The sequence below is a fragment of the Amblyraja radiata genome, chromosome 1 (assembly GCF_010909765.2).
Source record: "Amblyraja radiata isolate CabotCenter1 chromosome 1, sAmbRad1.1.pri, whole genome shotgun sequence".
Taxonomy (NCBI): domain Eukaryota; kingdom Metazoa; phylum Chordata; class Chondrichthyes; order Rajiformes; family Rajidae; genus Amblyraja; species Amblyraja radiata.
The window spans coordinates 142,176,947-142,191,088 of record NC_045956.1 but is presented as its reverse complement, the minus strand read 5'-3'; the positions used below and the strand labels follow the sequence as shown (position 1 = coordinate 142,191,088).

Below are 14,142 nucleotides of genomic sequence, written 5' to 3'. Positions count from 1 at the left end.
ACACAAAATGTAAAACACAATCTTCCTTACTTGTATGTAGGATTCACATTCGCAGGCTTCATTGAAAATTATTGACATGTTTTAAATGTAAGGCCTCATTCTTACACAATTATTTAACACTTTGTAGTCTCTTCACAGCCTACTTCTCTATGTAGAGACATTCTATCAGTATATATCATCGACATTAAAATATTTTGCAAAACTGAAGCTTAGCACTGATCCACATGGCATCCCATCTGCAGCCTGCCAATCCAATAAATAAACTGCTTACTCTCCCTGATCTTTTGCCTTTAGCAGTCCCCGGACCATGCTAATTTATTACCTACAGCTCTAACCTTTTACCGTACAACTTATTTAATACATACTGCATGCACTGGCTCTCCTTTAACAAAACTGTTGGTTACATCCCCTAAAACATTGATATATAAACCACGACCCTTTCATAAAATCATGTTAATTCTGCGTGATATAATTCACCATGTCTTCTAATTCTTGGCACTCTACCAACACCGCTTGCAATAATTTCCTTGTTCTCCTCAGATTACCAACTTCTAATATATTCGAGCGCCTTCTTGAAGTAAAATACAGACCAAAAATATGTCCTTGGCATCAGAGCCATCTTCTTTCTTCCCATCATCACTATTTCTACCACTAAGGGACATATTTTTGAGGAGACCACCTACATTTTCATCCAAATCATTGATATATATTATAGAGATCCCATTGCCATCTGATTAGCAAGGTTGCAGACAACAATTGGTAGAGTTGTGAATAACGAGGAAAGTTGTAAAAGGAAAATAGCAGGATGTAGATCAACTGGAATTTTGGGTGGAGAAAAGCAGATATTATTTAGTCTGCACGAGCACCAGGTCATGCATTTTGGGAGGTCAAGTGCAACAAGAAAGTAAACTAAGTGGCATGACCCATAAGAACATTGATTGTAGTGGGATCTTGGAGTGCAAGTTCAGTTTAGTTTAGTTTATTGTCACGTGTACCGAGGTAGAGTGAAAAGCTTTTGTTGCGTGTTATCCAAGTCCATAGCTCTTTGAAAAATCTGTGCCAATTCCAAATTCCCTAATTTATGTCATAGATGAAGAGCTTCTCTCTAAAAGGATAGAAAGCAAGTTTCAACTTCCCAAGGAAAAAACAGCCAAAGGGCTGAGAAACCAGGTAATAGAACAATCAGAAAAAATAATTTATTCACCTGAGTCTTGTACACTGAGCCAGTCAGATCAGGCACACCAATGTTACTGGAGTTCACTGAAATGCCTGCAACATAAAATGCATCCATAAGTGAAAACTGCAATCTTCACATGACTAAATTGAAGCAAAATCATTAAATAATGTATTTTCATGTAGTTGACAAAAATATATTTCAAAAGAAAAATCCTCTTCACAGTCTGTAAATAAGCCAAGAAATTATAAAGCACACATCTTATTACTCATTACAGAAGTGATCATTAGAATAGGAAACTGTTGCCTATTTGCCTGTAAATGGTCAGAAAGCCTCTAAAAATCCTCAAAAGATGTCAGCATGTCCCATCTCCTACCCGATTGCTGGACTCAGTTAAGTGGCAATGCGGGCGGCATTGTATTGATTCAAGGAATCGGATGCATCTGATATCTGGATCCCTAACAGCCCAATTTATTCAAAGGTTAATGACCTCTTTAACCTGTTCACTGCCAAGTTTTTTTTTCACTATTGGCTAAGACCCGTGTATACTCGGCGGTGGCACTGAACAGGTTAAAATGGGACACTTACATTTCCAAGCACAAGTGCACGAACAAGTGCCCCAGAGAGTGAAAATGGCAAACATCACCTCATGAGCCAGATGCCAAACCAGCAAGATTTCTGAACTATTTGATAGCAGATTAATAGAGCTTGTTGTTAAAACAGTGAAAATACCTGAAGCCAGTGAGCTGCCAAAGGCCTAGGGGGGTGGTTTTGAGAGTTAGGTTTCACTACCAGAGACCCGCTTGGCATTTTACAGCTCTCTCCTACCTTGTGGCAGGGCCACAAAGTAGTGATCTTCAGTACAATGAAATCCATGAGGGCTGCAGTGGGCAAATGAGATCATGAGATTATTGGGGGCAGACCTGGGGTGTATATATGTTTAGAGAGACGGCATGGGTTGGGTCAAGCACAACCCAACTCAGTCATGTACGTGTGCAGATTTTTTAAAAAAAGTTATGACAATGTGGAAAGCAACATCCTACCTCAAACCATTAAAGGCAATATTGATTTCAGTTAAGTAAACTCAGTTAGTCCATCCTACTGTACAACGTAGATAGGCACATGTTCCTTGAAGACCGGTGCTCTGCACAACTGTTCAATACTTGGTAAACAGAATAACTGACTCAAGAATAAACTAATATTTTCCTTCTCTTTCCATTATATTTCTTTTTACACCTATTGAAAAAAATATCTCTCACCACAGTACATTATAGAGGCAACGTAGGACACTACAATAGCCTTCTCTGCCATGACACTACAATAGCCTTCTCTGCTCGAAGGGCCGAATGGCCTACTCCTGCACCTATTTTCTATGTTTCTATGATGTGATCTTCAACCAATTTTTAAATATCAGATCCGTAAGAATGGCCAGCTGAACTTATTAAAAGCTGAAATTAGCTCATCTCCCCTTTTCTTAGTCAACAGTTGCATTTTATATACTTTCCTTCCCCACAATAACAAGTTGACTGCTGGTTATGATAAAATGTGACACGCCTGATGTAGATGGCGCAGCGTAATGATACTGCTTTAGCTGTCAAGAGGCACAGAAATATTCTTGGTTTTGACAAGAACTTGCATAAAAAGATATGCTGAAAAGCAACAATAATTGTTTCTCATGTTCAAGTACATTTTGGGCTCCCAGAGCTTTATTCGTATGACAAAAGAATGTTAGTTTTGTTAACAAAAACCCAACTAAAATAGCAATTAACCTCAATATCACCTATTACTTCAGGATGTAGTGAATGGTGATGGCCAAGCCATTCTCTATTCATTAGAGCAAAACTATTCCCAGGGAGTGGAAAGTACCTGGAATGAACTGCTGGAGAGAGTCGCTAACATTTAATTTAGACAAGCACTTAAATTACCTTGGCACAGAATGCTATGGGCCTAGTGTGAGAAGATGAGATTAATATGGATGGGTGCCCACTGGTCAGTGTGGAAGAGGTGGGCCAAAAGGCCTGTATGACTCTATGGTGTATAATACATTACATAAGTATGAAGGAGCCTTACTACACTCAATGGAACTGACCCAAAGCTCTTACCTTTCCCTGGTCCAGCTGTGGATGATTTGGTTTGTGCTTGAGTAGACCCGCTATAGGCACCTTTGCTGTAATCTCCAGCTCCAGACCCTTGGTTTAATTCATCATAACCTGCTAGAACAAAGTTAGACTATAGAATCCCTGCTGTTACAGCCTTTCTTGCTGCGTTGCTATATTTTTTTGTTCTTCCCCAGTGCATAGTACCACTGCAGATATGGATACCAAATATTCTCTAATACCACATGCGTCCTTTTTTGAAAATGGACAATTCTGAAAATGTTATAAAAATAAACTTGAATTCAAGAATCAAACTACTTATAAATGTTCAAAGAACAGATATGCTGAGCAGAAGAAAAACGACCTTATCCATACCCAAAACGACATTTTAACCATTAGAATTTCAAGCAAAATCCAACGCAAACACCATAGGAATAGATTTGAGTTTTGATCACAGTCCATATATTCACTTAGCGATAATCAATTTAGGCTGAAGCTACGTTATGGAGCTCCCGTGAACATTTTAGTAATAACTAACAGGTCATGTCGGTTAAATAAAGTAGAAAGATAAGCTAAATGGTCATCATTCCGAAAATATTTTAATGTTGCCACTAAATTCAAATCTGCCTCATTTATTGTAATCACAGTTTTCCAGCTCCTTTATATTTGTTATAATATGCCATTATTTCCTCGATGACATTAAGCACTTCTTAACAAGGGCTAAAGTCTATTAAATATAGGACAAGGCAATATGCTGTCACTTAAATCAGATCTCACATTCCAAAATGACAAACTGCTTTTAACAACATGGAGTCAACACGGCTAGGTCTAAAGTATCAATCTAAATCTCCTTTCATTATCCTCAGACTCAAATGGACCGTCCTTTCCACTGAGTATAGTGCTGGAGATGAGCTTTAGCTATTATCTTGTATTGTTTAAAACAAGATATCGCGAAAGCTCAACCACCAGCGTTATACTTGGATTCCCAAAGTTACTTTGCCAAAAATTAGTTCTGGAAACAAAAAAACAAAATAGTAATCCAATGGCAATTGTGTAAAAAACAATAAATGCTTAGGGGTTTTGTCAAAATGTCCCATTTTATCATGCACATTGAGGCAGATGTCCAACATCCTTTCAGTTACAGCAACAACCTATTCAATTACAGCAAAGAGGGGAGCTACTCCACCAAGTTCAATGCAAAAACAATCCAGATAGTCCCACCCCAATACTTACCATAGCCCTACAAATCCTATTTATAAATGTTTATCTAGCTACATCTCCAAAATTAATTCTGCCTCCACAAATGTGTGTGATGGTGCAGTGGAAACTCTAATCACTCCCTTCCTGCGCCAATCGTCATTATCCTGTATGATCATTATATGTGCTGAGGTTTTTGATATCCCTGTCAATGAGAACAGTTTCTCCTCAACATCCTTCATAATTTTCAATTCTTCTGTCAGATCCCTTCCATCCTCCTCTATTCCAAGGTCAACTCCATGTTCATCATTTACACAACTGAAGTTCCTCATCATAGTAGTAAATTTCACCTCTATTCTCTTTCAGATCTTTTCCAAAGTGTGGCACCAGAATTCAATAACAGTGATCAAAATAGACGTTTATAAAGGTTCACCATGACTTCCTCGCTGCCATATTTACAAAGTATTAAATATATGAATTATACGCTCAAATTTGTGCTTATGCTCCTTTTGGATTATGTGCTCTGTATACATTGTATCTCCTCACTCTTCCTACCAAAATGCAAGTCTACACTTTGCGGCATTAACATTTACCTTCCATTTGTCTGCTCATCTATTACTATTCTCCTCGCACTTCACTACACCAAGTCAGCAATTTCCTATGCTCTTCTATCCTCCTGTACACCTGGCATGTGCGTAGATATGATTTCACAAGCAGCATCTATCCTCCAACATCATGACCAAATGAATATTTTTAATGAGATAATGGGACATTAATAGAGAGAATTCCATTTCAATTATGAAGTATATCTAGCTTTACAAAATATGCTCTCAATTTTCACACCTTCAAAGCTGTAGTAGCCATTTAGCTTCTCAGTATGTTATAACTATAACCAGTTACCTTTAAATTCTATCTGCCTGTAATTATGTGGGTGGGATTTATACGTAGTTTGAGGCGTGTTTGCGGCTGGGATTCTGGCGCAGACTCCCCAGTAGTTTTAGTTTAGTTTGAAGAAGCATGGGGGAGAAGGCACAGCTTTCGATCATGCACGAGTTTGAACACGAGGAGCTGCGGGACTGTGGAGCGGCCAGCTGCGGGCGGCGGCGCCGAACTTTACACCGGGAGCCTGGGATCTCGCGACGAGATCGCCAGTTGTGGAGCTCCAACCGGCGCGGCCTTGTCGGCTTCGGAAGCCGCGGCCTCCAGTACGGAGGCGGCCGTTCCAGGGTTCCCATGCCGCTGTGAGGACTCTCCCGACGCCGGAGCACCACCACCCGGCGAGAACGGCCAGGAACATCGGGCCTCCGTAGAGGCAACTGTGGAGGCCTCAATAGGCCCGACTATGGGTGAACTGGGGTTGGGGACTGGACTTTGTGCCTTCCCTCATGGTGGGAGCCATTGTGGGGGGATGTTCTTTGTGTTTAAGACTCTCATTGGTGTTATGTCTGTATTCTTTTTTTGTGTGCTGCAAAATGGCAAAAAGCATTTCACTTCATTACACCTCGGTGTATGTGAATGTGACCAATAAAATACCTTTGATACCTTTGAGTAAGATCAAAATGTATTTAAACAAGAAGAAGTTTGGATGAATATCTTACTGTTTTAACTACTACAATAAAGAAACTATTAATTAAGAGACTGTTTGGAAGATTTATCTTTCATCGGCATTGAATGTCTCGAGGAGAGCTCGTGAATGCGTTTCGATTATCTCCTGAACCCCTCTCTTCAATCATAGTGACTAAAGGAGGAACCCTTGAAATGATATAAAAATCTGTCACTAGATCTAGAGTCAAAAGCTACCTTACAGCCAGGAGGTAGAAGATTGGTCCCATAGAAGAGGGACAAAAGATTGGGCTGGGTCTCTGCGAGAGATTACTGCCAGAAGAACTGGTTCTGTAGAAGTGGAACTGAAGACTGGTTCCGTACAAGAGGAACTGAAGAAGCTAGATCACTGCTCCTTAAGCAGTTGAGGCCAGTTCATTGGCTATATTTAAGAGGGAGTTAGATGTGGCCCTTGTGGCTAAAGGGATCAGGGGGTATGGAGAGAAGGCAGGTACGGGATACTGAGTTGGATGATCAGCCATGATCATATTGAATGGCGGTGCAGGCTCGAAGGGCCGAATGGCCTACTCCTGCACCTATTTTCTATGTTTCTATGTAAACCAATCACTGCTAGAGATAGATTTAGAGCCTACCTGCCGGTAGGTTAATGGACAGCCACGTGACTTATCTGAAGTTTGAAAACTTCACTGATCGAGAGCGAGAGTACAACAGCTATTGTATTATGCTGTAAATTTGAAAGCTGGAACGCTTTAATTAGAACAGCTTCTTAACGAGATACTGTGAAATGTTCGACTGTTTCGTCGCATTTAAGGTAAAATTACAGGCTCCGATAAAGAATCTAGAGAAGTATCAGAAGCAAGTTCTGCTAAGTTTGGGAAGGCAGCCAAGTGCGAGTAAAGCCCCTGTCCCACTTAGGAGACCTAAACAGCAACCTCTGGTGACCTTGACCACCACTCGAAAAAAAAAATCAAGGTCGAGGTGACCTGCAACCTCCTACCACCTCCCACGCATATGTTGAAAACCTTCCTCGACTAGGAAGAAAACCGGCTTCGACTAGACCTGCGACTAAAAAATTATCGATTTTTAAAATGGCAACCTATTTATAGTCGAGGCCGGTTTTAAACATGATGAAAAAATAGCAGCAACCTAGAAAAAGCCTCGACCACGCGAAAACCACTTTCGACCATTACGGAGAGTGACCAAAACCTCCTGTGACTTCATGGAAACCTTGGGTTGCGGCCAAGGTCACCAGAGGTTGCTGTTTAGGTCTCCTAAGTGGGTCAGGGGCTTTAAACTGGAATCCAGTTGCTGCCCTTGGTATGTTTTGAAGTTGAGATGATACATTCTTTCTGAAGTGAAGTCACTTCTATACTTCGAAAATAATTGGATGTTTTCTGAAAGTCCAGTTTTGTTTTGGATTACTTTTGGGTTTGTTTTGGAACACTCACCAGAATGTTTATCAATAATGTCAGAAGCAAACTGAAGAGGTCCTGTTTGTCCAATTAGCAGATTTGGCAATCTCCTTAATCTGGAGCCAGATGAAGCAGGTAAGGCAGGCAAAGGAGCGCCACCAGAGGGAGCCATGGAATCTTCAACAAGTAAGCCAGGTGAAGAAGGGCCAGAACAGAGACGATCAAGCCAACGAATAATGAAGCCCACCGAAAAGGCCCGAGTTGCATTTCTGGAGAAATGCCAGACGGAAAAACAAGTTATGGAAGCAGATGATCAAGAAAATTGAAATCTTGAAGAAACTAATGGAATCAGATGAAAATGTGAAGACGGTGCAATCTAATCAGGAGCAATTATTCAGCCTCGGTATAGATGTTGGATAAACAAAAAACACTGCTGGATTCACAGCTGCCTCAGGAAGAATTCGAAAGACACACCCAGAAAAAGTGGTTATTTGATGATTTTATGGAAGATGTGAAGAGAGGGTTAGCTGAAGCTGAACAAAGGACCGCGTGTGCTGTAGCAGGAAATGCTACTCAACAAGATAGTATCTCAAACGTCTCTACACGAAGATCAAGACACGTCTGGTTCTGAAGCCAAATTCAAGAGCCTCTGCTCGTATGGAAGCTGAAGCAACTACGGATGCTCTTTCGCTACGAGTTGCCGCCTTGGCGAGAAAGCATGAGATTGAAGCACAGGAAGTACAGTTGGAACAGATGAAGAGAGAGGCCGAGGCAGGTGTGGAACAGACGAAGAGAGAGGTTGAGGAACAAAGAAGGCAGCTAAAGAGAGAGAAGGAACAGTTGGAACTGGATACAAAGTTGGAAGAAGCCAGGACGAAGATTGAGATACTGGAGTGCCAAGGTTCAAGAGGCGGCTCTAAAGTATCTGATGGGATGAGCTCTCTTTTGAGAAAAGGAACTGCTCAAAGAGAAACAGCAGTTGAATTAAATCTACAGCCACCAGAGGAAGACTGGTCTCACCATTCAAAACTAGCGCTGAGTAAGTGAATGGTCGATGAAGCTCCATCTCAACAACAGGTGGTTAAACCGAAGCAAAAAACCTTTGGACCATCTGTTAAGACTCGTGATAAGACCTACCCAACTCAGCGCTGATACACAGGCTCGAGCAAGCCATGATTGGTGGATGCCTGTTTATGACACATTGAGGCCTAGCCTGGGAAGAACAACTAGCCAAGGGACTCGTGAGAAAACTTATCCAGACAGGCGATTCTTCTCAGAGGCCCGTTTACCGTTCCTCTAAGTCCAAGGAGGGATTTAGAGAAGAAGTCTGTGATTTGATGTGGAATCAAATGAGAATTAGCGAGTCTCTAGCTCAACATAACATCTCTTCTACATTACCACAAATGAAATGGCTAAGTACGATGGTAATCCCTTGCGATGTGAAACTTTCACAGACCAGTTTGAGAGAGGAGTGGAGAGGATAACTACTGATGATGAAAATAGTTTACAATATCTGAAGTACTACACAAGCGGAGATACAAAGGAGCTTGTTGCAAGTTGTCGGAAGTCGCCTGCCGGTGAGGGCTATCGAAAGGCAAGAGAATTGCTTCGAGAACACATTGATAACGAGCACCAGATCGCCAATACATACACGAAGAAGGCCTATGCTTGAACAGCTATCAAGCCAGAAGTGGCGAAAGCATTGCGGGAGTTCGCGATATTTCTTAGAAGTTTTTGTGGCTCGATGAAACATCTCAACCACATGCAAGAAATGAATGTAGTTAGCAATATGAAAATTATCACTCTAAAACTGCCCTATAGACTTAGAGAAAAAGTGGAGGGATAAAGCAAGTCTGTTAAGAGGAAAATGAGAATCGAGAGGCCATGCTTCCTGATCTGGCGAACTTCATAGAAAAGGAAGTACGGTTCATGTCAAATTTACGCTATGGGTGTATTCAAGATCCTGAACCAATCGCAACTGTCAAAGGTTCTACCTTTCCTAAAATAAAACGAAGTTCAGGACCCAAGGGAAGTAGTTTTGCTACCGCTGTAATACCTGTAGAAACGAAAGGCGAAAGGAAGGAGATACATCTACTTCAGAAATTCAAGAAGGAATATAAAGAAATTATGGATTTCTTAAAGGAGAAGGGAATCTGTTTTGGATGTTTGAAAAAAGGACACAAGGTTAAAGACTGTAAGAGTCCTATAATAGACAATAGACAATAGGTGCAGGAGTTTGCCATTCAATGCGATCATCATCCCCAATCAATACCCCATTACTGCCTTCTCCCCATATCCCCTGACTCCGTTATCTTTAAAAGTGCTATCTAGCTCTCTCTTGAATGTATCCAGAGAACCCGCCTCCACCGCCCTCTGAGGCAGAGAATTCCACAGATTCACAAATCTGTGAGAAAAAGTGTTTCCTCGTCTCCGTTCTAAATGGCTTACCCCTTATTCTTAAACTGTGGACCCAGGTTCTGGACTCCTATAACTGTGATAAGTGCAAGCAAGATCACCCTGAAGCACTTCACACTGAACAGAAGAAGTCAGAGCAAATAGAACAGGAGGAGAAGCCAGCTACTAATGATGCTGTCACCTCACCTCAGATAACTGCCCATATTGGGGCCGGGGTAGAAACCTGTATCTACTCTATCTTACCAGTACAGGTAAGGAATAGCAAGGGGAATACAGTGCTGCAAACATATGCATTTTTGGATCATGGAAGTTCGGCTACCTTTTGTACAGAAAGCTTGATGAGAAGGCGGGACATCACAGGAGAAAATACTAAGATTCTATTGCGTACCATGAATGAGGAGAAATCCTGCGATAGTCATTACATTACAAGTATGGAAATATCTAGTCTGGATGAAGACAATTTTATACCAATATCCGAGGTGTTTACACATGAGACCATGCCTGTTAGTCATCAAAATATACCCAGACATGAGGACTTGAGACAATGGCCTTACTTGAAGGATGTCAAGATACCTAAAATAAATCCTGGTGTTGAACTATTTATCGGAACAAATGCTTTGAAGGCATTGGAATCTGTACAAACTGTGAGGAGCCAAAGGGATGGACCGTTTGCTGTGAAAACCCTACTAGGATGGGTTATCTATGGCTCCTTGAGAAGGAACAACGAAAGCAGGAACCAGAAGAACTACCCTGCTGCTGCTGCTGCTGTTAATCAAATATCTACTGGTAAATTAGAAAAGCTATTGATCAAGCAATACAATCATGACTTCAATGAAAGTACCAGTAAGGAATCTGAAGAAATGTCCAGGGAAGAGTTAAAGTTCTTGGATATTATGAACTACTCAGTAAAGACAGACACTATTGTCTGGACTTACCTTTCAAACAAGAAACATAGAAACATAGAAATTAGGTGCAGGAGTAGGCCATTCGGCCCTTCGAGCCTGCACCGCCATTCAATATGATCATGGCTGATCATCCAACTCAGTATCCCGTACCTGCCTTCTCTCCATACCCTCTGATCCCCTTAGCCACAAGGGCCACATCTAACTCCCTCTTAAATATAGCCAATGAACTGGCCTCGACTACCCTCTGTGGCAGGGAGTTCCAGAGATTCACCACTCTCTGTGTGAAAGCGTTAGTCTGCCAAATAATTGTCGTATGGCAGACCAACGCACACAGAATCTGAAACGCAAGTTTGGCAAGAATACGAAATTTCATGAGGAATATACGTCTTTCCTAAAGGATATGGACAATGATTATGCCGAAATTGTACCAACAAACCAACTGAATCGGGGTGACAGAGAGCATTGGTATATTCCGCACCATGGGGTGTATCACTCAAAGAAAGGGACCTTGAGGGTGGTCTTTGATTGTGCTGCAGTCTTCAAAGGAACATCACTTAACTGTCAACTTCTGCAAGGTCCAGACCTTACCAACTCACTCATTGGAGTTCTCATTAAATTTAGACAAGAACCAATTGCTTTGATGGCTGATATCAAAGTGATGTTTCATCGTCAAAGTATCAGAAAAACACGTTGACTACTTGCGATTCTTATGGTGGCCTGATGGGGATGCACAACAAGATCTTGTTGAATACCGGATGAAGGTACATCTCTTTGGAGCAGTGTCATCACCAAGTTGTGCCAACTTTGCATTAAAGACCGCAGAGGATAATAAAGCTCACTTTCCAGAAGAAGTGATAACCACTGTGAAGAATAATTTCTATGTGAATGATTGCTTAAAATCCATGTCAACAGAGCAGGAAGCAATTCAAATGGCAAAACATCTGACTTCCCTCTGGAATAAGGGAGGATTCACGCTTTCCAAGTGGATCAGCAACAGCCGTGTTGTATTGGAAAGCATTCCACCAGATGATAGAGCCAAGGAGATCAGGGAGTTGGATTTGGACAGACAATTTGCCAATGGAAAAAGCATTGGAACTGCACTGGTGCATTGAAACAGATGTGTTCAAGTTCAGAATCACGATTCAAGAGCGACCATGTACTAGAAGGGGTATCCTATCCGTGATTGGTTCTGTTTACTGCCACCCAAGTTGATTTTGCAGGATCTTTGTAAGGAAAAAGGAGAAGGCAGGAACGGGGTACTGATTGGGGATGATCAGCCATGATCACATTGAATGGCGGTGCTGGCTCAAAGGGCTGAATGGCCTACTCCTGCACCTATTGTCTATTGAAACGCTTGGATGGGATGAGAGTATAACGCAAACTTCCTCTCACCAATGGACAGAATGGTTGTCAGATCTTAACAAGATCTCAGAATTCAAAGTGGACCGGTGCATGAAGCCTACAAGCTTTGGTAAGATTAGAAATGCACAGCTGCATCATTTCTCGGATGCCAGTGAAAGTGGCTACGGTATTGTTTCATATCTAAGACTGGAAAATGATAACAAAGAAGTACATGTTGCATTCTTAATGGGAAAGGCCAGAGTGGCACCATTGATGCAAATTACAATTCTCAGAATGGAACTTACCGCTGCAGTCTTAGCTGTTATAGTTAACATAATGCTGCAAAAAGAACTACAGCTTCAACTGGAAGAATCTATCTTCTGAACTGATAGTACTACGGTGCTTAAATACTTCAACAATGAGAACAAATGTTTTTTGACATTTGTAGCAAACAGAATCTCTTTTGTATTGGGAGCTACACAACACACAATGGAAATATATTAACACAAAGGAAAATCCTGCAGATGAAGCTTCTAGAGGACTAACAGCAGACCACTTCTTAAGCAACAAGAGATGGATCAATGGACCGGAATTTCTCTGTAGGGCAGACAGAGAATGGCCAAAGCTTGAGCTAGGATTTGAAATCTCTGCTAATGATCCAGAAATTAAACAAAACATCACAGTGAACGTTATTGCTAGCAATCCTATTATTCTCTCGAAGGATTTTCACATTTCAACATTATTGTTACGACATATTCATGAATTGATTGGACATGGAGGAAGAAGTTTTATGCTGTCAAAATTTTGGACTTTTGTGTTTTGGACTATATACTGGGTATCATGCCTGATGTTAAAGGTTTGTTGCGCATGGTACAACTAATGTTTTAATAAGACCAACAACTAAGTTATGCTTGCTTCTATAAGGCAAAAGTGAAGATGGAAGAATCGCTAAAGAAGTCTGAATGCTGATATATAATGTATGTTATTTTTTGTTTTTTTGATATATGTTAAGCTTTTGTAGCTACTTCTTTTTAATATCTATTAGTAATTGCCTCGTTATATACTCAGAACAATTAGGGGCCGGTATGTAGTAGCCATTTAGCTTAACCTAGTATGTTATAGCAATAATCAGTTACCTTTAAATTTTATCTGCCTGTAATTATGTGGGTGGGATTTATACGTAGTCTGAGGTGTGTTTGCGGCTGGAATTCTGGCACAGACTCCCTAGTAGTTTTAGTTTAGTTTGAAGAAGCATGGGGGAAAGGTCACAGCTTTCGACCATGCACGAGTTTGACCATGAGTAAGATCAAAATGTACTTAAACAAGAAGAAGTTTGGATGAATATCTTACTGTTTTTACTACTACAATAAAGAAACTATTAATTAAGAGACTTTTGGAAGATTTATCTTTTGTCGGCATTGAATGTCTCGTGGAGAGCTCGTGAATGCGTATCGATTATCTCCTGAACCCGTCTTCAATCAAAGTGACTAAAGGAGGAACCCTTGAAATGATATAAAAATCTGTCACTAGATCTAGAGTTGAAAGCTACCTTATAGCCAGGAGGTAGAAGATTGGTCCCATAGAAGAAGGACAGAAGATTGGGCTGGGTCTCTGTGAGAGATTACTGCCAGAAGAACTGGTTCTGTAGAAGTGGAACTGAAGACTGATTCCGTAGAAGAGGAACTGAAGAAGCTAGATCTCTGCTAGAGGTTGGTTTAGAGCCTACCTGCCGGTTGGTTAATGGACGTGAATGCGATTAGATTATCTCCTGAATCCCTGTCTTCAATCATAGTGACTAAAGGAGGGATCCTTGAAATGATATAAAAATCTGTCACTAGAAGAGCTACAGGAACAAACATTTTTCAAACATTTTAGAACTTTAGCCTCAGAACAGACCTGACTGAAGAACATGATCGAAAGGTAGAACACATGGAATATTCTCCAAATGAAGACATGCTTTATTGGATGAAACATTAAATAAGGACAGGCCTTACCCTCTCAGGTGGATATAAAAGGTAATACTTTAAGAACAGCAGCTC

General features: G+C 41.0%; 1 protein-coding gene across 7 annotated transcripts in view; it reads right to left on the bottom strand.

The window, feature by feature from the left end:
* The window catches only part of ubap2 (ubiquitin associated protein 2), a 120,510-nt gene that overhangs the window by 10,262 nt on the left and 96,106 nt on the right, over positions 1–14,142 (bottom strand). For 4 of the 7 annotated variants that reach the window (XM_033032046.1, XM_033032054.1, XM_033032024.1 and 1 more), the window contains exons 25-26: positions 3,277–3,387; positions 1,205–1,269 (exon numbers count right to left, since the gene is read on the bottom strand). In XM_033032046.1, coding sequence (XP_032887937.1) covers positions 1,205–1,269; positions 3,277–3,387 — 176 coding nt within the window. The remainder of the gene's footprint in view (positions 1–1,204; positions 1,270–3,276; positions 3,388–14,142) is intronic. The other 3 variants (XM_033032060.1, XM_033032077.1, XM_033032068.1) reach the window with 2 other exon arrangements.